Raw genomic sequence first — 27,456 nt, 5'->3', positions numbered from 1 at the left:
AGAATTTACTCCTATTTAGTCTCTTTTTCCCCACACCAAAAATTCCACAGCGTGAAACTGGGCTGGCAGAGTTAACAGAAGATATTGTAATTTGTTTTATTGCGGCTTTATATCCCACAGGATCCAATCTTCATTGGCTCGAAAACTAAATGTCACAGCATCAAATGCGACTGTATCTTCTGCGTGTGTCTTGTGGTGGAAATGTCATCAGTTGTCTAATTGATGGGAGACGCAGTAGCATGACTATCTGAGTGCGAGCGCATGCATCAGTGTTTAAATGAGCAGTACGTGCGGCATGTGGGTGTACATGTCAGCTCATGTGCAGTACTTCAGGTCAATTGCTCCCTCAGGCTTTCTGTTAGACATCTTGGCAGTTATTGATGAATTCATTTACTATTAGAACTTTAGCAAATTCTGTGATTGTACATTGATTGTAGCTTTTAAGGCCTGTTTGACCCAGAGGTCAAGCAGTCTGACTCATTACTCATTCTCCCCAAATATACTAAAAATAGTGCAGAAGAACCTCTACGCACAGCCCTCAATAAATCATCTCTACACTACACTCAATACTCCTGCTCAGTATAACCAATATTTTTGTGCTGTTACATCTTGTTTGTTTTAATTACAATTAGATCAATGTTATAGTGTTATTGAAGCTTCTTAACAGTATGCAGTAATATGATATCTCTTACACTTACTTAAATAGAGATAATTATTGATAAATTGATAATGACTCAGCACAGGGGCAACTTGGAGCCAAAGCCACAAGTGACCTTCACCACCGTGTGCGATTGTTTGACAAAGGAATTGTTAGCTAAGGAATTCCTCTGGAAAAACAAAGCCAAACAATAATTTAACAGAGTAGACAAATACAGAGTGGAACAACTCAAATACAAGAGAAATTCTTCTGAACAAATTGGGCTGTGGTGATAATATATTGCAATGTACTAGGATAATACAAGTAATGAGGAAACAGTGCATTGTACCCCATATCAATACAATACACCCCTAACGGACAATGGTGTCGTTACAGTACACAAATACACAACTTCCTCCCCCTACCACTCATACTTGTGTAGAAAACATGCCTGACTGACTCGGACTGTAATAATGACTAACTGAAGAACTGCAGGTGGGATGAGTCTGAAGGTGGAGAGTCTCTGTGAGCTCTGAAGGTTCTTTTGTGTTCACTTTATTTGAACACATCCAGAAACTATGGGAAACATGCAGTTTTAAAATAACACCTTTGTCTGAGGTAAAAACTGCTACTTACAGGTTAAAGTGTCAAGTATTTTGAGCGCCTTTTAAACTGAACAATCGCACAACCCTGGCTTTCTTAAAACTGGAGTGAAGCCCTAATTAATGTTACAGGTAAAACCTTTTTTCGAAACTCTTACAGTTTCCTAATCTACTTTCAATCACTTTCCAAGATGCCAAAGATCAGAGATCACACATTTGACAGACATAAAATCATAATAAATTCATCAACGGTAATATTAGTACTGCAGCAGTACTATGGTAATGTTAGCTTATTTCCTAATAAACACAATTTTTTTTCTGGCATAATATTGACCAGTACTCAGGTTAGGGTTCGGCATTAACTGGTTATGGGTAAGGTCAGGGTTAATACTCTGTTAATGTTTTCCAAATAAATGGAAGTCAATGAGAGTCCTTAAAGGGATGGCTGCATGAACCGTGTGTGTGTGTGTGTGTGTGTGTGTGTGTGTGTGTGTGTGTGTGTGTGTGTGTGCGTGTGTGTCCTTGAATCCAGGTTTTATCACCTGCATTTTAAAATAACTCCACAGCTGTCTAACCTTGAGAGTAAGGCCAATCGGTACACCTATTATCGTGCAGCTCACTATTTGGGCATGTAGAAGTAAAGTGGCACAGGAGTGATGTTGCGGTTGTGTGTGTGTGTGTGTAGCCCTTGACCTTTGCCAATGACTCCCACTACCTCTCCCTCAGATCTTTATCAATCCATTTTCTCACCGCAGCAGCAATAGAGCTTGATGTATGGAGTCAAGGCGTTGTATCCGTGTGAGGGTTAGTGTGTGCACGTGTTTGTTCTCTCAATGTATGTAACGTTAGTGCGCAAACACAAAAAACACGCACCTCACACACACCATGCAAATGCCATCTGCTAGCTTATGTAGAAAAGCCACCCGCAGTGACCGAACAACAGAGCGAAGGAGGTCAATAGTAATTTCCTCGGAGCGCATTTAGTGACCCAACGAGAAGTCCAAACCTGATTACGGAGCAGCACTCTGATCTCCCGAACACACAAATACAGTAACTTTTACACATGCACAAAAGCCGACAAATACACTTCAAAACTGAGATGGTTCGAGACAGACACAACAATGGCATCAATTCGTGGTTTCTCAAAAAGGCTTTTTTTTTTTTTTCCAATATCGCTTTGTCTCACTGATTGCCAGCACCACTGTGTTGTCATCCAAAATCATTTGCACTCCCTGCTGTTTGGAACCACGTGTAAACAGACAGAAAGTTATCAGCCGTCGTGTCATTGCGCACACTCAGACACATCCCTTTGTGATTTTGGCTGGCATTGAACCGGCGCACAGCAGGCAACCTTGTCTTCCCTTCTAAGTGATGGTTGTCAGCGGTGTCTTCAATAAGGCAGCCATTATGTGAGCTCTACAGGACCAAAAAGGTCAACGCAATCACTTCCCATAGACGGAGTGGGAGTGAGCAACCTGAAAATAGATAGCAGCTTGGTCTTGACTTGTGATGTTAAAGGGCGGGGCTACAGGGTAAATGGTTTACCACAAACGCTATGGCTGTGGGATGATTTTATTTTACTGCTCTATAAGAAAAACAGCAGGGGTGAGATTTAAAAAAGGCTGTGTGATGTTTAAGCCTCTGCTAAGATTGAATTCACTTGTGATGGACATGAGTATTTGGTTCATTGATATTCAATTTTTATCAGTTGATGTGACTATATTATGCAAAATGTTTAATTAATGATTGCACCAATTTAAAAGGAAATTCTCTGTATGACAATTACCTACCGACCTACCTTATATGGGTGGCATCTATTACTGCATTGCGGTGGCAGCAGCAAGCATTTACTTAGTGTGCTTTATGTGTGTTCACAGAGGTGATGACATTAACATGGTTTCTTGAATCCATCTCCTAGTCACTCCTCTAAGCTTAACACAGTGTAGACCCTGCAGAAGTGATGCAATTTCCCAGGGTCTGTGAATGCATCTCATGGTGCTGCTCTTCCTGCACAAAACGATGTTAATCCTTTCACTAGCTTATGCTTAAGTGTGTTGTTTAAAAGTTTGTTTTCTTAAATATGGAGAAATAAATACCTGCATCATGCAGTCAAAGATGAGTAACAGCAGCTTCTAGAAATCACTTACTGCAAACCAAGAATGGAAACTTTTAAACCTGAAACTTTATTTTTCTTCCTTTCTTTGGGATCAATAGCTTGTAATTATGACTTCAGCAGTTTGTAGCAGTTTGAAATCCAAACTATTATAATTATTATATATATCGTAGAAGGAGTAGTCGTTATCTTTAATCTATATTGTCCAAAGTCTGTTTTCAAACATCAAGCCAACCTACATTTATCTAACCTACATTTCCCACCATTTCCTGGCTGTGGCCCAATAACCTGAAATGTCCTCCCTGCAGGCTTTTAGCCAGCAGGGCGTCCGGGCATCCTGGGGACGCCCTACTTTTAGGCAGGACGCCCTAAAGAGGCCCTATTTTTCCCCCGGTAACCACAGAAACGATGTTGTGATGACGCGCGGGTATAGACAGGCGCGTGATGGCCGTAGTTTTTGCTGCCAGAACGCGCTCGTTAGGTGTCCACCGGAGTGGAGTACAATGATCTTGACTGGATGAAATGCCGTCTTCATTTGTGTAGCGCTTGTGTCATGTCCCCCACCCCCGTCGTAAACTTAAGCGCAACCTTGTTCGCACTGCACGTGCACACACACGCTTGGACGCGCACAGCCACTCGAGAGAACGAGCTGGTGACGCGCGCACCATCATCTGGGAGCGCAGGGAGCCTCCAAAACCTCCGTGGTCGTGAACTTTACGTGTTTATGAACGCGGAGTATGAACTCCCCGAGACTCTCTTCTCTCTCTCTCTCCCTTTGAGCAATTAACTAAAGAGATCAGCTCATCTGATGCATCTGTTATTCCCTTAATTACAGCGCTAAAGCGTCTTCCAAAGAAAGAATGAGACCACGAAGTAAAAACAATGAAAATTGCGCTCTTGAGAATCTGTCAACAGTTGACTAAGATCTACTCTGATCTGTATTTCATCGCGACTGTACTCGATCCTCATCATAGAGATCATTATGTACGTCTCATATGTGGGGATGAAACTGTGCACAGAGAAATTGTATATTCCATCCATAGGGTCCGCTGACAGTGGCACACAATGCAGGAGAGAGAAGGGCAGAGTCAGCAGGGGTGGTGCGCAGAAAAAAAAAGGCCCGCCCCAGATGAGGGGCACCCTCTATAATTGCAATGCCTTGACTTTAGTGATGTCAGTACACACAGTCCCAGCCATCACAAAAAAACTATATTTAAAAAAATAATAAAATAAATGTTACAAAATTGGCACAATAATTAATTTCTTTTTTTCAGTTTTTTCTATTTTAAGCTACTTGCCCTTACTTCATGAGTCACCATAATGGTCCTTCAAAAAGCCTCAAAATTTTTACCACAAATTTTCAAAAGCTCTGCATGCCTGGCATTTTTTTTTGGGGGGGGGCACCCTCTAAAAAAATCCTAGCTAGAAGCCTGCCTCCCTGTATCTGCTGATACTCCACAACACTGATAAATATTCAGAGCAAATAATAAGAAAATCTGTGGGGTGGAAGTGAAAAGTTAATTTTGGGAACATGCACGGGTATCTGCAGTAATGACGCTGTACATCACTTCATAATAATCCTTGAAAAGGGTTAATACTACAGTACTAATTTATCCTAATTCTTCTCTAGAAATTAAATCTTTCAAAGTGGATTTGTTGGATTTGGTTCCATATCAGTCTTAAAAAACACAGTGGGTCCTGTCAGCACTATATATAAGCACTAAAGGTCAGTTTGCTGTACCAACTTGCAGCCATTTCTTATAAGGTACAGCACTGAGAGAGCAGTGAGATAGTTATCTGAACAAATTGTATTCCTTCTGGTCATGTAGTAAACTCCAGTCTCCAGAACAATGCATTGTTCAGTGTTTCTCTAAGGCCTTTGCGAAGAAGTTTAGTACCCAACCCTCTTGTAGCGATCTGAGGAGGTACAAGTGTCCTACCTTTTGTCAATAAGTTTGAGGGAAAAAAAACCAACTGATTTTACATGTGTGGAAAAATGGACTCTGCACCTTATAATGACATGTGGTTCGGAGAAATGTCAACCTCACTGCATCTTGAGTGACTGACAAAGACAGAGATTTTTTTAACATGATATGGGACCCTGTACTGAGCTATCCCAAGGGGCAGGACTGCAAAACTTTGGCTGCTATGAGATTCACCATTGTATTTCCTAACTCTTTCTACTATGACTATGGACTGCTATTTTAAACACATGTGCTATGTGCTTGTGTCTGCTTTTCTTTTTACGATGTTTTGGATATACTTGATTCCAAAAAAAGTAGGGCTGCACTGATTAATCGGCCAGTGACCGGAACCCGCCGATCAGACAGAAATATTCCGATTTTAATAAGCCAGTCAAATGCACCCGCATCGCGCAGCATCAGCAACACATGTGCACACGCTGACACGCACCTGTAGTAGAGTGTAGGGCTGGGCGGTTATGATATGAATTTTTAATATACCACCATAACGGTGTATTTGATTACACAACATCCGCGCAGCTGCGGCGCTGCTGTCTGCTTTGCAAGTGAGCGCTCTGCATGTAAACGTTTCATTAATGTTTATATATTTGTTTCAATCACTGAACGAAGCCTGTCATATTTGGGACAAGAGTCAGGACCTTAAATCACTTGCACAAAACTTTTGATCAGCACTCAGCATTTGAGAGAGAGAGAGAGAGAGAGAGCAAGAGCTCTGCGCTCTTGGTCATTAGTTCATTTACTTATTTGTGTGTAGGTAATATGTTGTGAAATATGTTTAAACTTAAATAAACTACACATACAGGTAGTGATTCGTTTTTGTATTTTTAGTTGGATATTGGATGTGAACTGATTGTATTTCTATGTTAAAATGTTCTATTAAAGAAAATATGCAAAAATATTTATCTTTCTGTATGCTGTAAAGTGGTTTAAAAAATTGAAATCGGAATCGGCTAAAATCGGTATCGGCAGGTCAAACTTCTTGAAAAATCGGAAATCGGAATCGGCCCCAAAAATGGCAATCGGTGCAACCCCTTAAAAAAAAGCAATAAACATATTTAAATAGAAGAAAAAACAGCGTGGAATGATGCCAACACACAAACAAATCAGACACTCACATGGACGTACAGCTATAGAACACAAACACACAAACAAAGAACTAGAGAGTAAGCAGTCGGTGTAGGCACACTGATTAAAAGAGGGACAGACTTCTCTGAGCGGACATTAGTAATTCAGTAAGTCAAAGGACAGAATGGTTGCAAAGGTGGCACGAGCCAAAACTGCACACAGATCTGTATGCCAGCATTTTTACCAATGACAACATTTTTGTGCTTTCACCCCATATATTTTGCTAGAAATGTCACCTATATGCACACAAACAACCAAATAATATCAAAAGGGCTGTTTTTCCACTGGATTGGATTTTCCCCTATTGCAGGGATGAGCCACTGTTTCTATACGGCTTCTCCCTCATTGGAGCACCACCGCCATTCTGCATCAATTCAAACTCCAGAAAATGAATCATCATCATCATCATCATCCTCAGAAACATCACTCTCAGCTTCATCCTCAGTCTATACAAAAGATATAGGCAACGGAGGTGGCGAGAGGTCCTCCCAAACCGAGAGTGAGCCGTCTTCCATGTTTATCTGTGTCATCATGCTGTATCCAAGCTGTAATGTCCTGGAAACCTAAAGCCTTGTTTATGCTGTGGCGTGTGGCCCCGCAGATGGCGCACAACCTACGAGCATGCAAGGAGGGCGGCGTTTATGCTCAACGTGTTGTTTGTTACAGTATTCGCCTCGTGGCGACAACCAAAATATTGAGTGAATAAGCAGGAAGTCAACCTGTGCTGCCGTATAAACGTCCGCTGCCTTGCAACAGAAGTAAATAACGCGTTTCCACATTTCGCTTAAAATTGCTGTCCGTCTTTGTGAGGGCTGTTCCCCCTGGGTCACCACTCTTTATATGGGCTCGTCTTTTGGCCTTCCCAAAGCGATCCCTTGTGTTTTTCCACGTCCTACAGCAAAAAACATCATCTTTTCATAACGTGGTAGCCATCTCCTTCTCCTTACCAAATTCAGAGGTGCACAACATAGCGGCGCGACACAGGATATGATGTCATTTTTGTTGCACACCCGGCACACTATGGTGACCATAAACCTAGCTTAACTGTAAATATGCAGAAGTTACCATTTCAGGGGGACATTTACATAGCTTTGAAACTATGGTTGCGTTTTCAATGCCATTTCTTTATGAGAATGGATTAGACATAAAATATGGATTTGGAGGAGGTAACACAGTTGGTAGCAGGAGATCAGATGCAAATGAGAAGGTGATAAAACAGTTTGTTCCATGTGTTTGTGGTCATGCTGTGTTCAGCATTAGTGTAACACCAGGAACATCAGGAATCAGAGGTATGGGATGTTATTCTTGCTCCGATTTGCTCTTTTCCAGCTTTGAACTGTCAGTACAGTATGTGCCTGCAAACACAATGAGTGTATTCAAAATTATAGAGCAGGTTTTCTGCTGGGAGTCAAAAAAATGACCTCTTTTAACCCATAATGAGCATATGATGACATCATCTGCCTTCTGCCAACAGATTCAAACAGTACAGTCTTTGTGGAAAACCTCCATTCACTGACTCAAGACTTTGTCCTCCGCTTAACTATGGATTATAACCACTGCAACGTGAAAATATGAACAATCCATTTGGGGAAAAACAACAGCAAAGTCACTCTGTTTCTCTTACACAACAGTAAAGAGGTTCCTGAAGCTGCAGAACCAGTCATAGTTTGAGGTCGATTTGATGACATGCAGTGTTTTAAATAAACACATTTTTAATGAATTACATTATTAAGGAAGCCATTTGGATCATGGTAGTCGCATGTCACAGCCTTCAGGCTTGAAAAAAAACATGACCTTACTTTCAAACGTGGCCTCCTTTCCTTTATTTCTAAACCGGTCCTTCTTTCTTCGATTAAGCAGTCGTTACCTCGTTTAAACTTTTTACAATAATCCTACAGGTTGTAAGGACGCAGTCATGCAACAACAATACAATTTGGCAACAATAAATAATGGACATGGAAACTACTCATGGCTCAACAGTAGAGAGGAGGCAGACAGAGCGGAGAGTTACTGTCAATAGTTTCAATGTTTGTTGACACTGCTGGGATACATTATAAGAAACAGGGTGAGGAGTTAAGAGATGGAGGAAAATGTGTCAGGTGTTCTAAAGGACACGAGGGGGAAAGAACCTTGGCTCCAACTCAAAAACCCACTCCTTTTCTGATCTCTCCCATGTGAAACGGTTTGTGTTATTTTGGACGTTTCTATCAGGCTGGCAGGAAAAAAGCCAAAGAAAAGGAATAAAGCAATCCACCAAAACACACTCAAACACCTTTGTTGTTGACACATTAGCTTTCTTGGTTGTCAATGTGTGTGTGTGTGAGTGCGTGTGCGTGTAACAGCAGCAACAACAACACATTATACACAGAGGCATATTGTTCAGCTGGGAGCTCTTCAATCGTCCTCCAAATAACAAATATGAGCTCTGACTTCCAACAGGAAAGTGAAACATCAGATCACAATGAAAAAGGCACAAGCCCAAGAAACGTCCTATTGCTTTTTTACGCTTTTGTCTGAGCCACAGTTCACTGACCAGGAGGTATGTGACGCTAATGTAAGGTGACAAAAAGGTTCACAGGTTCACCTTTAAGATGACGCAACCATCAAACATCGTCCCAACCACTGGACTGATTGATTAATTGATCATTTCAACTGGACAGTGCAATATTTATTACAACCTACACTCAAGTTGAAAATGTCCTTGGATATGTTTTCTGTTTGACTGAGCATCAGAAGCTCATGTGGTCGAAACATCGGCGACGCACCTCGAATAGGGTTGAACAATTAATCCTTTTCAAATTAGTAAATCACAAAGGCTGCCGTTTACTTGTTTTTAATGATTGTTCTATGCCAATTAAAAGAAAATATACAATGCATCCGCTAAACATGTATGATATGTGGCAATCCTCCATTTTCTTTTAGATCTTTCCTACAAAAATATTAAATTAACCCTTTAAGGTACGCGCCAAGGAAAAAGTAAAGGAAAAATAATTCCTCTGCATGTTTTATTCACTTGTGATAAGAATAACGACAATCAATATATATATTTTTTTAAATTAGACCCTACAATATTTCAGATACAGTCCTTGAGTCCTTGAGGTTGAGACGTCTGTTCATAATAAAATTACAACATTTAGAGAAGACATATTAAGTGCAATTTCTTGATCACTAAATTCAAGTTATCATTTTGACAACACTAACCCTTTTTTCCCCCCTAATTTTACCAACATTAGCTAGCTTCTCTACCTTTACCATAAAATGACAAGTCAACTGTTTGGTAGAGCTTGTTTTGAAAAAAATATTATTAAATCATTTTTGTTGAACTAATGTACATAATTCTGTACAACAACTCCTCTGAAATGATAAAATGTCAACAAAATAGTCTTGCCTTCGAAAGTCCCGCGGATATGCGCCATCAAAGGACGAGTGAATTTTTTTTGTGTCACTTACTGATTGAAGGAATGCTGTAAAGGCATACTGCTTACAGGCCAAATGGTAGAGATTGCTCGTTCAGGTTGAGTTCAGCTTGATGCATTTTTCAATGAGATATAGTGACTTAAAATTTGGTCGACCAAATAGTTAAGTAGTACCTTAAAGGGTTAAAGTTTGACTAACGTTGCATCACCAGTCATAATGTCAGATGTCAAATAGGCCACCCCTAATCTGTCGAATATACTGCACATGAATCAAGATTCATTTAGTGCAAGGTTTGCCCAGTGCCCAGTGCAAGGTTTGCCCAGTGCCCAGTGCAAGGTTTGCCCAGTGCCCAGCTCTCTGCACATGGAAAAAAATTGCACCGACAAGTAAACACACAAATGATTACAGCATCTGTAGTTCCGGTTACCCAGGAAACAATAGCATTCGGCCAACATCTGTTGCCAGACAAACTTTCTCAAAACACAATGAGACCTTCTAATCATGTCACTTGTTTGATATATTAGATTGTGTGTGTGTGTGTGTGTGTGCGTGCGTGCGTGTGTGTGCTTACGTGCGTAAAAACAAGTAACAGCCTGTGTGCAGCCTCGATCAATGACCATAATGGAATATTTGGACTTGGGGCCATTCACCGCGGATTCCCCCGGCTCAAACATGGAGGTGGCAACGCATCAGGGAGTAATGTATTCTTCTGTGACTGAGTGCAAGGCGAGGAGCGGTTTGTGTGTACGATCATTCATACATGTAGCCCGACAGTATACAGTAGATGTGAACATACTTTTGTGTGACACAGTAGGCCCGAGCGGGAAGAGCATTGATCCAAGTTGATACCACAGGCTCTCCCATCAGTCAGGAAAATGTCTCTGCCATACTGCTGGGTCGGCGCCGAGCTCTTACTTCATAGCACCATAGCATTATCAGAACTAGCCTACGCTGTCGGGGGCCGACAGGGTATATCCGCGAACTTGTCCAATCCTCAACTTTCCAATATACCCAAAGTATACGCACTCGCACCTGCCACTAACTGTTTTAATTAATTATTAATAAATTCAACAAAATAACTGTTAAATATTATGATACAATGCTGACTACACTTTATACATGTTCAAAGTATCCATATAAACTCCATATTGAACACAGAATACCTGAACTCATAAATTTCTCTCTAGTTTTTAATAAAACTAGTTAACCTATTATACCTTGTTAAATATTATGAATATTAAAATGCTAACCACACCTGCCATATCTTCAAAGTGTCCAAATGTCATGAAAAAGCATACACTATGTTTATTAAATTTCATGAAAAAGCTACAATATGTTCAAACTTTCCATTCAATGCATTAATAAAGAAATGGAGGCTTAACTATTTTTTATATGATGATTAATAAATGTATATTATAATGTAATAAATATTATGAATATGTGCTAAATAAACCCATGATATCCTCAATGTGTCCAAATGAGCTCAATAATAAAGAAAAAATGCCTTAACTATTTTTTCTGTGTTCACTAATAAGTTAACCAGTTAACTTATTATGTAACTATTACCAATCATAGCCAAAGTAATAATGATTGTACTTGTAGATAGTTGTTACATGAATCATTGTACAAAATTTGAAGGCAATATCTCCATCAGTCTGGAAGATAAAGCCGAAAATGTGTTTTTAGCATAATAAATTAATGAATTTGCTAATTAATAATAAAGCTACAAAGATAGGGATAATTATCAGGTGGTATGTGATGCCCATGCAAAATTTGAAGCCAATACCTGCATTACCTTGGAAGATACAGGCGAAAATATGGTTTTTATATAATTAATTAATTAATTAATTAATTAATTAATTAATTAATTAATTAATTAACTAATTCATAATAATGGTAGACAGCTCAAAATCAATAAGGATCATCTACAGGGGGTATGTGACCCATAAAAAAATAGAAAAAGAAAATTTAATCTCAAACGCCTTTCCAGTTATCGCGTTAACGGCTAAAATCTGCGGATGTCTCTTTCGCTCCCTTTTGTTCTTGCGACCCTCTTTTTCCCTGTCTTTAAAAAAAGCTTATTATGTATGAATATGTAATTAAAAGTGAAAACAAGAGGCGATTATACATAATTTGTTGGCAAATTGACAGTTTTTTCCCCCAAAATACGAAATAACATCTCAAATCCAGAGTGCTCACTCAAGGACGCAAATTTGCATGAGAAATAACACGAATTAAGTCATTATTTCAGGATTCGGCGATAAACGGAATAAAGACAAGAAAGACCTCAATCAAAACCATACAAAGGATCTCGTCTGGTATATTGGGAAGCAGCGTGGGTTCATGGGAATTGTTGCCTTGTTGTCTCGTTTGGTTCCCCTGTACATTTGTGTTTTACATGGAAAGCTTAAGTGGCAGAATATGCAGCAAAATGTGACAAATACACACAATAAAACATCACACTGGCTAATCACATCACATATTTCCATCGGGAGTTTGCCATAGACGTTATAGCAGACAGGTAGAGTAAGGTCATACTTTATGCATCCACATCTGCACCACATCAGCTTGGGTCCATGTGACATGAATTTCCTCATCCACACATGTCCTCATTGGTCCATGCAGACCCTATGCAGACAGATGCATGCACACCTCCAGTTTATAGTCTGCACAAACCATATGTTCCAACTGCAAAAGTGAGATCAGGTATGCATTCCTGGAATGCTGGACTGAATTATGAATGGAACCTCAGGCATGTAAACATATGCAGAAACGCAGATGCGATAAGTAAAGCAGATGATATCATTATTAGACTAAATAAAACAGCCCATTAACCTAAGTTAGAGAGTTGGAATCATTTTTGGGTTAAGGTAAGGACGCTACTCAACAAAATATGTAACATTAGTCTCATTTTAATACAGAAATGTTATATTATTATTATATATTTACAACAGTCACTGGACTCATGTACACGAAAGACAACCAGTCACACATTACACTACTTCTTATTCTTAAGCCATTGTTTCCTTGGTTAATTTTATTACTTTAACACCTCCCTACACACACACACACACACACCCACACACGCACAAACACACACACACACAGGGGAAACCTAAAAAAAAAGTAGTAACCATGGTGATACAGTACACTGCCCATTGTGTCCACTTACATTTATTAATAAATACATACAGTATATATATATCTATATATATATATAAGCACACAAGACATGCAGTATGCTATACATTCAAAAATGCCTCTACATTTAAGTGTCCACACACACACACGCCCAGCCGTAACCATGGCATTCCTGCTCTACCCCAGGTTGAAGGTGGGAGGGCAACCACCAAAACACACTCCCCCCCGGGGACTGAGGAGATGGTGACTCAGACATTAGTAAACTCCACTGAACATGTTCATATTCCCACCAGAAGATGAAATGAGCTCTCGGTTACTAAGGAGATGCCACTGAAATCTTCTAGAAATGAGGCAACCTCAGTATCTAAAGGGGCTATGCTAAGAAAAAGGAAGAGAACGTTTCTGTTCACATGTAGTTAACCAACCATGCGTAGAAGATTAAAAACAATCTGTGGTTTCCAGCAAGGTAAAAAACTGTCAATTTCATTAACTGCATTAAATATATCTGAGCATGACTTTTTAAGTCTGGAGATGCAGCACCGCTGATATCGCAGTCAACCAGAAACACTGTAACCTGTAATAATACACTGACAACTAATCCAACTACTAACCCTTTTCAAAATAAGATACTGTATGATGCTCATTGCTGCTTTCTTTGAGTATGACCAGCTTTTCTTTTACCTAATACTGTCTTATGCAATTTAAAATGAGACGAATGTTGTCAATAACTAGGTTTACATGGACATGCCTACGTCACCAATGACCTTATTCTGAAAAAGTATTCAACTCTTTTTTGTTTACAGGAGTTGCTGAGAGAATATTCAATTGTTGTTTCTGTTTACACAGTAGACAGCATAGAGGCAAATTGCTTATTCTAAGTATGGCCTTATTCAGGTGAAAGTAGTCCGAAAATTATGGTTTTAGTGGGAGTAGTAGTCAAAATATGTAAACGTGCAAATCTTAATCAGATTATAATGCAACTGATGTAAACATTCATATCCTAGCACACTGCAACTCCCCGTTACACTTCCTCTCCACATTTAATACGTTTAACACAGCAACATGGTAGCATCTTTTCACACAGAACAACACCACCAACATCAACAAAAGCATCGACGAAACTGCGAAGCACTGCAATGTCAACACAGTTTTGCAAATGTTTGCAAACCGTAAAAAAAAAAAATGAAGACTATTACCTGAATAGAAAATTCATTTTAAAAACTGAAATAATAGAAAATGCACATTTATGTGTACTGTTCACATCCACTACCTCTTTATTTGTTGAATGTGTTGCATTATTAACCATATACAGTATATCAATGTGTATTTTATATTATGTAACTCCATTTGTTTTCTACATTAGTACATAAGATTTTTGTTATAAATAATTGTGCATAATAATAGGCTGATGGAATCCCTACTCAATCATAATATGTGTATTTTTGAACCAGGTATCAGTGTGTAACATTGAAGAGGCATGTACTACCCATAATTATGTGTCTACATTGCTTTGAAATAAAAAAAAACGTATGGTTTGCGTTGCCTTGAAATACATGTTTTCTATTTACTTTAGGCAAGGGCCTTGCTTTAGAGTCCGCCATCTTACACCGCCATGTTTCTACAGCAGTTGGAATGGACAAATCATTCAGAAGCGGACGCTTACTATGCAAACAAAGTTGAACTTTGTTGTGTTTCCCTGTCCTCCACTTGTTACTGGAATTAAACACCAATTCTTACTCAGTGAATGTAGACTTTCATGTAGCAATAGGGCATATTACTGCTGCAACTAAAGTTTATTTATATTTTTACCTCCGCCAAGGAGGTTATATTTTTGCCAGAGTTTGTTTGTTTGTTTGTTTGTTTGTCTCTGAGATTTTCAAAACGCAATGGGACCAGGAACAAGTGATTACATTTTGGGCCTGATCCGTAGACACTATCACTGGTTACAACACTCGCTGTCTGACCATAACTTTATCACTGGTTACAACACTCACTGTCTGACCGAGGAACGCCAGCAGGGTATATTTTGTTGGCACTGTGCCTACAACTTTTTCCACAGCATTTTCCCCCTAAATTATAATGCTAAGAGTAGTAAAAGGGGGGAACTGAGCTGCGGAGGTCTGCGCTCTCCGAGTGCTTTTCTAGTTAAGAATATGATTTAATCTGTCAACATTTGTTTCACTCAGGTTGATCGTCCATAAAATGCAGAACATGGTGTAAAAATGTTGTTCAGTGTTTTATTATTGTTTTTTTATTACTGTTACGTGAACTGAGATTGGCATTTTATACACAGCACTGAATCAGTGTCTGTAGGGAGAGTAGGGCACCCATATGTGTTGAAAAAGCACCACATCACTTCTCTCCATTGGAAAGGCACTGCTTTAAAAACAATTAAAACACTTTAATTTATAGTTTTGCTTTCGATTCCACATATGAATGTCACTTCCCCAAGTTTTTAACTCTCACGGGGAGTAACTACTAATAATTAATTTGTCCACCACGCCCCACCCTCGCTCGTGCACGCCACTGTCTAGCAGCTTGCTTAAATAACACACGTTTAATCGTTATTTTAAATAATTAATTACATAATAGTAAATTATAATGACTAATAGTAGACATTTTTGGTTGTAGCTGCCTTAATTCGGGTCTCTCGGTGACTAAAATGTGACGTTTAGTGGATAAAACTGTGAGAGTTGTGGTCCGCACGTACGCACGTACACACTCAAAGTAAACACAAACTTAGACGTTAGTAAAGTACAGTTTTCACTCGCTTTGTTTTGTTTTCCCTCTCCAACACAAAACGTAAACACAACAGCAGTGGAGAGAGTAAACAAGAAAAAGGTGACACACACACACACACCGACACACGTTCGTCTCTTACCTGCAGGACACCGTGATTTCAACTTTGGTGGCAGGTATGGACGCGTTGAGCGGGTCGAAGTCACCTATCGACGCCATGTTTAAAAAACTGTTGTTCATCCTGTCAAAACAGAGCGGGGGCAGCGAGGGGGGGGGGGAGACAATAATGCTTTTCCTTCTTCGGCTGTATGTAAGTCCAGAGGTTTTTATATGCGAGCGACGACGGCAGGGGAGGAGGAAACTGTGTGTGTGTGTGTGAGTGTGTGTGAGAGTGTGTGTGAGAGAGCGCCTCCTCCACGAGAAGTGGAGCAGAGGTGTCAGAGAGAGAGAGAGAGAGAGAGAGAGAGGCTGGGAGATGTGATGTCACTTATTATTTCTCCTCCAGTGTGTGTGTGTGTATTTCCCGTCTTTCCTTACAGTCTTTCTTTATGCTCTCTCTCTCTCTCTCTCTCTCTCTCTGTGTGTGTGTGTCTTTTATTTTCACTTCATCTGAATTCTGCTCCCTATGATCACTGCTTCAGATTGTTATTATTTTTTTAATCATGCACGAAAAAATGGCGTGGATTTGTCATGAAAGGTCACGTGTGTATGTGTGTGTGTGTGTGTGTGTGTGTATTACTCATGTTGTGGGGACCTGAGCCTGTTTACATAGTCACGTGATGAGTCAATTACTGTCAATGATCCCATTTTAATGTGGAGACATGTTGTTTTGGTTAAGGATGAGGTCACGGTTAGGCTTTGGTGAGTAAGTGGTCATGGTTATGGTCAGAGTAAGTGTCCAGGAAATGAATCTAAGTCATGGAAACCAGACTAGAAGATACACGATAATCGGATTAAAGGTGCCATATGTAAGAATGTGGCCAAAAACGGTTACTACATTCAAAATTCAAAATACCGAGGTCTTTTAGGTTTCGTTTTCTGACATAACTGGCAACCCGTGGTTGCTCGGCACCTGAGACTCTACTGACTGCAATGATTGGTAGACGGCGGTAGGTGGCGCCACATGCCAAAACATGATTTCAAAACATAAACATAAAATATTTTTTTTAATGCAAATATTTTGGCTGTACTGTTGTATCTGATTATTACAACATCCTGTTGGAGTTTTCACAGCCGTGGACATAATCTTAATCTCATAATATCTCACAAACAACACAAGCCACACTCCACTGAGACTGCATTGCTAATGTCAAGTGACAACATTCACATGGACCACAATAATCTGGCCATTATTCATAACATTCACATTATGAGTTGCTAAAAATAACATTCTATTCATTACAAAGTGGAGAATAATAAAGACTTCAATAAGAATAATAATCTGATTAAGATTTATACATTTCTACATATTTTTGACTACTATTCACACTAAAACCATAATTCTCTGACTACTTTCACCTTAATAAGGCTGTACTTAAGAATAAGCAATATGGGATTATTATTACAACATCCTGTTGAGAGTTTTCACAGCAGTGGTAATAATCTTAATAGTCTTAATCCCTCTATATGCTCTCTATTGTGTAAACAGAAACAACAATTAAATCAAAAATATTCTCTTAGAAACTCCTGTAAACAAAAGAGAGTTGAATATCTTATTCAGAGCAATGTCATTGGTGAGGTCGTCGTGTCCATGTAAACATAGTTATTGACAACATTCTCGTCTTGTACTGCACAAGACGGTATTAGGTAGAAGATGCTGACATGTAAAAAGCTGGTACAGTGATATTATCAGCAGAGCTGCATCTCCACATTTAAAAAAAAAGTCGTGCTCAGATAAGAGGGAGAACTGTTGCCGCTCGATTGGAAACAGTGTGGACGTTCTTCTGCGCTGATAAAAATCATTTCTGTCTGAGACTGCACAGAATGAATGTGTGTGTGTGTCTGTCTGTGTGTGTGTCACACATTTCCTCTCCCCTCAGTGCTCACACAGTCACATTAGCTCAGTTGAATTCAGTTCAGCTCAGTGTGAGTTACTGGCATGAAACACCCCTCGCGGAATAAGTTACTGGGAGGCTCCACTACAGTGTTATTAAAGCATGGACATAATTTACCCATTTTAAGCGTGGAAGTGACCTATTTTGAAGACTGCGCTTGTTGGGTTTAAACGGGAATGATACAAGGGCACTCGTACGCTGATTTGCACCATGGGTACTTACTGTAGGACTGACCTATTTTATTTTTTTATCTGCCAGAATAAAGTGATATATTAAAACCCTTTAAGGTACTACTCAACCATTTGGTCAACCTCATTTTAAGTCACTGGATCTCATTGAAAAATGCATCAAGCTGAACTCACTAACACTTAATGTGACTTGTTCTGAATGTTGTACTTTATGAATTACGCAAACCAGGTTTATTATGAACAGACGTCTCAAACGTTTGGTAGAGGCCTCTATCTGAAATGCTGTAGGGTCTAATTTCACGTTATTGTTATCATAAGTAAATAAAATTAAATCTTGGTGCGTACCTTAAAGGGTTAAACACAAGCTTTCACACAAAATAAACACATTCAATTAATAAATTAGTCCATTATCATTATCCTTCAGTGCATTTAACCCATCCTCAGCTATCTCTTTTTTTTATGTTATTTTATTTAGCATTTGAACACTTGTACAAATCTGGGGTCTGAAAAATATGTCAATGTTTATGTGAGAAATCAAATACATATCTATCGTGTTTGCTTCTATGCTATATGAGGATAAGCATCAGATTTAATTAACTGAAAGAGAGAGACCCTCCGCAGGCAGAGAATAGAATGACAGCGTGACAAATGTAAAGGGATAAGAAGGAGGGTCACATGATGAAGACTGTGTGTGTGTGCGTGTGCGTGTGTTTGTGTGCGTGTGTTCAGCATCAGCATCAGCATATCAAACGTATTCTAAACCGATCCTCACGTGAAGAGCCGACTCACATGCTGCTGCTGCTGCTGCTGCTGCTGCTGCATACAGGTGGGTGTACATGTGTAAGCATTCTATTTAGATAATAGGATGTTATAGGACGTTCAAATGACACATCTTAGTATTAGTCAGTGTGTTTATTGGCCAACCACATGGTCTAAATATAGCAGGCTGATACACACACACGCACACACACACACACACACACACACACACACACACACACACAGGGTTGAGTATGTGGCGTGGTGGCGAAAACCACAACAGCACCTTTAGGGCAAACTGTAGTCCTCCATGTTCACATATGTAAATGTGGCTGGAAACAGGTTCATCATAGACAAAGTGGGGCAAATACAATACACACACACACACACACACACACACACACACACAAAACAGGAGTCATTTGTATGAGCAAACACCACATCATTGCCACCGGAGTGTCACACTACACAGTACGGCATGTATACTGTAAGAACATCCATGTCCAATCATATAATAATATCATTGCCTCAGCTGCTCACGTGATATCATGTGAAGTAACTGAAGTCTTCCCAACTATAAATGCAGTTATTTTAGGATATTAAGCCACTCCAGAGTAAATATTGAAGTGAATGAGACTGAAATGTCGCCTGAGTATTTTAGCTCAGCCCGTGCCTGAATGTCATATTACTCTCCTGACAATGATGCCGGGCTAGTTTTGATGTCTAATGTGTTCGCACTCCTGACACCAAACACTTAAATGGTTGGAAATCTAGAGGAGATGATTGAGTGCACACTCGACCTGTTCACTGCGGACCATTACCTTCTGTCAGCGCTCTCCTCCTGTTACGCTCACTCGACAACTCCTTCGTTTGGGCTCAAATTAGGGCTGAAAAATATCAGATTGGGATTATATTCTGATAAATATTGCAACTAGGGAGGAGTTAATTCGACAAAAAATATTAATATTGGTCCAATTCTGATGTCTGTAAAGCCTAAGTATGGCAGAAATGTTTCCCTTAACACTGACAACATGCTGTAAAGATGTGACAAGGATGTAATACACAGTTAGAGCATTATATTTTGAAATGGTGGATTAAAGCTATCAAAAAAAAAAGTGTACTATTCACAGCTAAGTCGTCTAAAAGAGGTAACAGAGTAATGCGGTTTGATCTGGGGTATATGTTTTTTAGGCGCATTGCGCATCGCAGCCGCTGGTATACTCGCGAGTCCGGGTCTTGTAGTATCCCACCCAGCCATCGGGTGGCGGTACAAGTCTGAACGCTCGGAATAGGACACGTTCCTACCAAAGAAGAAGAGAACGATGCTAAAGCTCCCTCGGACACGTCTGCTTCAAGCAGCTCACAGCTGAAAGACCCGTTAGGAAGGGGAGTTGTGGTGTTCGAGGGTTGCCAGGTTGAGGCTCGGATGACTATCCTTGGCGACTACGCTCTTAGAAATAAAAGTGCAACCATAAACCACCAAATAAAAGTATAACCATATAAGGTTATTTGGATTTGTCCTATAGGAGAATCCTTTTTGGCTCCAGGTAGAACCTTTTTATAAAGGTTCCACCTTTCCTGAATAAAGGATTTTAAAGGGTTCTTGGTGGAACCCTCCAAAAGGGTTCCAGGTGGAACCTTTATAAAAAAGGTTCTACCCGGATCCAAAAATGGTTCTCCTATGAGGACAAGCCGAAGAACCTTACATGGTTCTACTTAGCACTTTTATTTCTAAGAGTGTGGGAATAATACACAACTCCTTATATGGACTTACTGGTGATGTCAGTTTATAGGTCACATATCAGACTAAATTGCTGAGTCAAAGTGATGAAACATTTTAAAGGTGCATTATGTAATAAATCTAAAGCAACCGGCCATAAAATCCTCCTAATATGTCACAAAGGACCAGGAATAATGTTCATATAACAAACTGAACTCACCAACAAAACGAGTACAACAAAAATATTTGCATTAAAAAAAATATTTTGCGCACCGCAAAGCTATGTTTATGTTTTGAAATTATGTTTTGGCATGAGGCGCCACCTACCGCCGTCTACCAATCATTGCAGTCAGTAGAGTCTCAGCTGCCGAGCAAACACTGGTTGCCAGGTACGTCTAAGCACGTCTGTAACCTGTGGCACGAAGTTCTGTCAATTATCATGCATAACGTTATTCTCTAGTCAACAGCTAACGTTACCATAAATTATAATACATCTTGATCTTTACTGAGAGAACAGAACTGTGTGTCTTAGAGCCACTCATTTATGATAAAGCGCTCGCCATAGTCACTCCTCGCTCGTCGCTGACGGAGGACACGCTGCTCCTGCAACCTCGACTCTGGATTGGGAGGCGGGACCGTCTCGCCGCAGTGTTTTGATTTTGAGTGTAGTTACCGTTTTTGGCCACATTGTTACAGATGGCGCCTTTAATTGACATCTTTTGGTCGGCTCACTTTGAACTGTGGCGCGTCTCAAAAATCAGATTTTAAACAATTGGGCATGTTTATATAGTTGGTGAAAATTAATCAGATAAAAAAAAGATATAAGGATATAGCCTCTGTGTACACTTAAGCAGCGTAATGCAATGTGTTACATGGGTTAATAAAGGGTGGAAAAGTAAGCTGTGAATTGCATCAGTTCATGTTTTTTTGAAGACAGAACAAACAAAAACAGAACAATTAAATCGCAGCCTTTACATTTCACTAATTGTGCTGCTCCAAATCGCAATTTGCATTTGACAACAATTAGTCCTTCATCCCTGTATGATGCACCTCTCTTTATAATGAGACACACAAAGTCAAGCTGATTTTAGTCAAGGAAATACAGACGTCATATCTTTGAAGGAAAAAAAAAAGGTATTGCGCTTCAATTTCATGCTAAAATGCCTTTACTGACTCACTAGAAACATTGTTTTTCCCAGTCACTTTCAGATCCACTGAGAGCAGTCAAGGTGGTTCCCTGTAGCCACGTTAAAAGAGCAAATAGCGCCATCACAGCTCATCAAGTCTGCTCATAAAGCAGCAGCACTGGTATTTTTAGCTGGCTGATGCACTTTTGCGGATGCCAGGGTGGTGAATATTGACCCTGTCCTCCTAAGCCTCATTGCTGCTCAGAAAAAATGTCTTTAACTACCATTTGGCCGTCGCTGCTTGTGTCAGCGACGACAACACCTTGCTCTCCTGCTTTCTTTGTTCCTGTTTCCAGCTCAGACGCATCCTCTCACATTCCTTCTCCTCGCTGTGTTTACGTACAACTGTCAAAGGCATGAAATGCAAATAGAATGTGTGTGTTTTTCATACCACAGGATGAAGGGAATGTCTCGCCAAATGTCAGAAAACAAAGGAGTGTTGCTGCTAATGATGCTGTTATTTATTTCATTCTCTACAGCAGAGAAGTAATGGCCAAGTAATGCAACACTTTACATGGCAGTATTGGAACTGTCACCTTTGAATGTGAAAGTATTCCACTCATGGTACTATTACATGGTCATCTATCTACCCAAAACCAGCCTAACTCGACTAATTCTTAATTTAATTATAAACCAAACCACTGATGCAAAATCAGCCTCTTCCAAAAATGCCTCCTCAAATATCTAGTCATTATTCTGAAATATCTTTCCCACACACACACACACACACACACGCACACACACATTCTTGTACTTGCTGCATATTGAGGACCGGGTAAAAGTGCTGACAAAGTGAGGACCAGCATTTCCACTTTATAAATCCACACAATTACAAATATCTACTTCATGAATGACATCTAATAAAGAACTATTGGGTGCAGTACCATAAAATGTCTGCAGGTGGCGCCCCAGAGCGAACAGTGTGTGAATCCACCAGGGCCGTTCCAAATTGAGGATCTTTGTTAAAAACAGAGTATAGCATGTTTACAACCGAAGGAAGTGATTTCAATGAAAACAAAGCGAGGTCCGGCAAAAATGTCCTCACTTTGTAAAAATGGCCTCACTTTGTTGGTTAAAAACCCTCACTGGTCCTCAGTATGCTGCAAGTATACACACACACACACACACACACACACACACACTCAGGTGATGTCACCAATTATAATAATAATAATGGTAATAATCTTTATATTAAGGAACACATATTCACCATTAACTAGGTGCTTGCTAGCATTATACAAGTCGCATACTAGCCCTTTATTAGTAATCATTAAGCACGTATTAACACTTTATATAACCTTATTCTACCTCTATTATGACATGAATTTAGATATTACCTACATAAGGTGTTAATACGTGCTTAATATTTACTAATAAAGGGCTAGTATGCGACTTAAATGCATGTCAGTAAGAACCTACTTAATGGTGAATATGTGTTCCCTAATCTAAAGTGTTGCCATAATGACTAGAAAAGCACTCGTAGAGCACCGACCTCAGCCAAGGCAGCTCAGTGCCTACAAAATAGCAATAAAAAGTAGCGATAGCGTAATCACGGATATCACGCCCAAACTTTAATCACTTGTTCCTGGTCCCATTGCGGACATTTCCTGAAAATTTAATCCAAATCCGAGTTATTTTGCTAACGGACAGATAAACGAACTCCAGCGAAAACATGTACCTCGTTGGTGGAGGTCAATAATAATAATAATAATAACTTAGTTTTATGAAGCGCCTTTCATGAAATCCAATCTCATCCCAGGTGATGTCACAAATTAACCTATATCGATTCTAATCTCCCGGGGTAATCTGCAGCGGCAGCAGCTGTACACAAATCACATTATTCAGACGGATTTAGCTGTGAAACGAGAGCGTCCGGTGGGGCCCACCCGCTCATCGCCAAATCAATGTGTTCACTGAACACATTAGCGGAGGAAGGATATATCTCATCCAAACCTCGTCAAAGATTGTGCTCCAATTAAAACGGAAAGTGAAAGTCTGTGCCCACGCCTGTTATCATTGATTCCTGGTGAAACCTGATGACCTGGTTTGTGCACTTCTGTGTGTTCCAGTAACACAGACATGATCTGATTCCCGTCAAACAGTAAAGACGCTGAGGAGCTGGAACGAAGTCTCGGGTGATTTTGTGCAGAACTCACTTCTGTGAGCTCACCTCATGATGGCGGAAATAGTTTGTCCACTCCCAGTAAACCAATAAAGGTCGCACAGAGAATGTGTGTTTGTAGGAGGTTAGGTGATTATTCCACCGTTTATGCTTCTAGTTGATGCGTTATATTCAAACAATTGTCCCATTGATCACACACATTTAACCCTTTAACAACTAAGCCTCAAAAAGTCTGCCTGGACTTTTTTGTTGTTGCTTATTTTAACCATAAAAGGACCAGAAAATGTCCTGTAACTAAGTGCTTTTGCCCATTTTTCCTGAATAACTTTCAAGACCTGGCAGTTATTTACAATGTACTGCATGTTAAAACGGCGTATTAACAATTTAAAATGCAGAAAAACAATATGCTGTTAAAAAATTTGAAATCTGAACAGTATAAAACATATTTAAAGTAACATTTGTTTGAGTTTTGTCTCCTCTCTGGTGACAAAATCGCAGATTTTCCGTTTGCTCCGTCACGTAATTCCAGTCATTTAAAGCGCAAACGTGTCGTTTGCGATACACTCGGTGTTAAAGGGTTCCAAGGTCCCATATTATACCCTATTTTTCCAAGTTAACCTAGTTCCCTGGTGTCCTAATGAACATGTCTGTGACATGCTTCGGTCAAAATACCTTAAGGATGAAGCACCACAGCAGTTCACTCACCCTGCTAAAACAGCCCTGTTTAGAACACTATATTTAGTAGTATCTCTTTAAAAAATTTAAATAAAATAAAAACCTTAAGGGACAGGAAATGACATCATTCACAGAGGCTACTTGGAGCTAACAGCAGTTAGCATTTGGAAACGTGATTATTTATATATAACATGTATCCACTGGACAGATAAATCCTCTGAGGCTGGAAGTTTGTGTAGAACTCTGTGCTGCACTGTGGAGACAAGAATAGAACTTTTCGGATGCCGTTGCCCTCGCCAGCACTCTCATGTGTTTTACGGACAAAGCGGAGCTCCGCGAGACAAGAATTCCAGGAATTTAGCGCATTGCGACGTCCCAGTGAGCACGGAAATCAGCATCGCGTGTTGACTTCGACTGAGGAGGACCACAAAAACATGAGTGAGTCATCTTTAGCGACTGATCGGGCCTCCAGAGTCCCAAATATAAGGATTTAAATTATTAAAAAGTTGATATTGCATAATATGGGACCTTTAAAGGTTAAAAGTTCAGGTCATGGTCACAGTTAGGGTGATTTTACCAGTGTGTCAATCGATTACAATTTTGCTGATCTATCCTAAAGGTGCTATATGTAAGACATGTAAGACATAAGAAGACCATAAATTGGCCATTATGTGTCACACTGGCGGTTTATTGTCACCTTGTCGGCTCAATTCATCTTGTGATTTGACTTAGGGTTCACTTTCTATCTCTGCCTTTTGCTGAGTACGTTTATTCCTTCTTTCATTCACTCATCATGGGAACCATTACATTCAGCTGTAGACCAGTTGTTGGGCGTCCAGATGCCTCCGGTTCTGAAGCGGTGCAATAAAGCATCAAAATGAGACCCTGATGAAAACTTGAGAGTCGATACGTGTTGGATTGTTTGTTTGCTTTTATCCTCGAGACGTGAATTCCTAACACAACGACCTGAAGATGGAGGGCCTTTGTTTTTGTGCTGATTTATAAGTAAACCAGTGAAAAGACATGTATATCATTCTCTCCAATTAAGACATACTAATTCAATTTAATTTGTGCCCAGTTAATTTGTTTAAAAAGAGGAATTGTGGGAGTGCGTTACATAATCACGAAGCACTTATTAGAACAGGACAAAGTTAAAACTGCGACGCAGCCACAGAGTCGGCGCTCTGCTCCTGTGAGGCCAATTAACACTCCGCTGCTCTCAGTGCCGCCGAATATTAAATATTGATCCCTCCATCACTGTTCACATTCATTTGTGTCTTCTGGGGGGCGGGGGGGGGGGGGGGGGGGGGGTTCTTAATCTCATTCAGCCCTCACTCTCTTCATCTTTGTCCACCCCTGCGGCTCGGGAGTAAATCACAGAACACAATACTGCCTGCCTGCAATTAACAGTAAAAGCACGAGTGAGGTAAATGATGATTTAGTGAGTGAGTGTGGACTGGACCTGGAAACTGTTTTTATTTCCCTTTCGTTAGACAAACGATATAAAAGTATCTACTTTTAAATCACTGGTCTAATGAATGGGAAATAGAGGGATACAATAATAAAAGGAGGACATAGAATACAGATGTGTGTATGATAATATATAGAGTAGAATTACTGTAAAGTTATTATTATTTTGGATGTTTGAGCATGGCCAACGCTCACGACTACAAAACCATGTGTCACACCTACAGTAAATCACCTGTCATTATACAGTACCACCACCATGTGGTCATAACCCATTAATACATGGTTTTAGAAATATGAAAATAGCATGAAACTGAGGTAACGGCTCCTTTTATTTTCAAAACACTGCAAATGATCATTTGAATCACATCAGAATCAGCAGGAGGGAAAAGAGACGTATTTACACACACACACACACACACACACAAGAGCAGATTTACAGATACAACTTCAAAATAAGACGCAACTGAACCGGCTGGGATCATTTCTCTGGAAAAATCGAAGGGCGTCGCTTTTTGTTTACGTCACGTGGGGGAACATGATTTTTCAGTGCAAACATTTTAGTCCCGGTGACTTAAACACTGCAAACAGAATCCACCTCAAATATTACACACAGTTCATGATGAATTAAAAAATACCTGAACATTTTAAACGAGGAATAACCAGGTCCACATTTATCAGGCATAGCTACAAGAACAATAAACCGTTTTTGAATGTGGAAACTTCCAGCCATCACATCATTTCTGTGCAGTCGTCCATCCCAAGATGCTAATAGATAGATATAACGAGGCATTAGATAGGGGGGGGTGGGTTGAAAATCTCTCCTGACTGATACGGAAAAAAAAAATGCAAAACTAAATAAATAAATAGCTTTTTACACTCAAGTCAAAGACGTTTGGAAGGAAGTGCTCAGCACACACACACACACACACACACAGATCCTCAAAATGTTTTCCATTCATGAAGCTTTAACTTGAACCATAACTAGTTCAATGCCTAACCCTAACCTTAACCTAACCACAGTTCAAAACCTTAGCCCTGAATTTAAAAACCAGCTCCTCAGAAATAAGGTTCAGCCTCATTAAGACCAGGTTTTGGTCTTCCGTGACACACGAACTTGTTGTTATATCTTAGTGAGGACACATCCCTAACGTCAAGTGCCCTAAACCCTAAACCAGGACAAAAATGTCCTCACAAATGATAGGTTTGTGCGTTTTTTTGGACCTCCCAAAGATATAAATACAGATACACACACACACACACACATTTCAGGAATGTGATTAAATAATTTATATTATTCTAATTATAATTATCAGCCTGTCATCAAAGTTTCATTTTGAATTTTGCACAAGCACACTAATTAAAACCAAAACAATGTTTGCTTTATTTTGGCTAATGCAGATTTAAAACTACGCAAGAATCTAATTTATCCATTATTAATAACAAGATATGTGTCTTACATTTAATCGCGCGGAATCTAGTTTGATTAAAAACACTGGTGGAGCCGTTTTACCACTTTTAAAACTTA

The 27,456-nt window shown here is 39.7% G+C and overlaps 1 protein-coding gene across 1 annotated transcript in view; it reads right to left on the bottom strand.

Moving 5' to 3' along the window:
* The window catches only part of LOC310941608 (copine-8), a gene marked incomplete at both ends in the record, with an annotated part of 94,046 nt that extends 78,050 nt beyond the window's left edge, over positions 1–15,996 (bottom strand). Inside the window, one exon of the mRNA XM_083906794.1 lies at positions 15,899–15,996. Within this exon, the coding sequence (XP_083762920.1) occupies positions 15,899–15,996 (98 nt within the window). The remainder of the gene's footprint in view (positions 1–15,898) is intronic.
* Positions 15,997–27,456: the final 11,460 nt, after the last annotated feature.

This window comes from Microchirus variegatus (assembly GCF_963457635.1).
Source record: "Microchirus variegatus genome assembly, chromosome: 20".
In the NCBI taxonomy this organism is placed as follows: domain Eukaryota; kingdom Metazoa; phylum Chordata; class Actinopteri; order Pleuronectiformes; family Soleidae; genus Microchirus; species Microchirus variegatus.
This window is presented reverse-complemented; position numbering and strand designations above follow the sequence as displayed.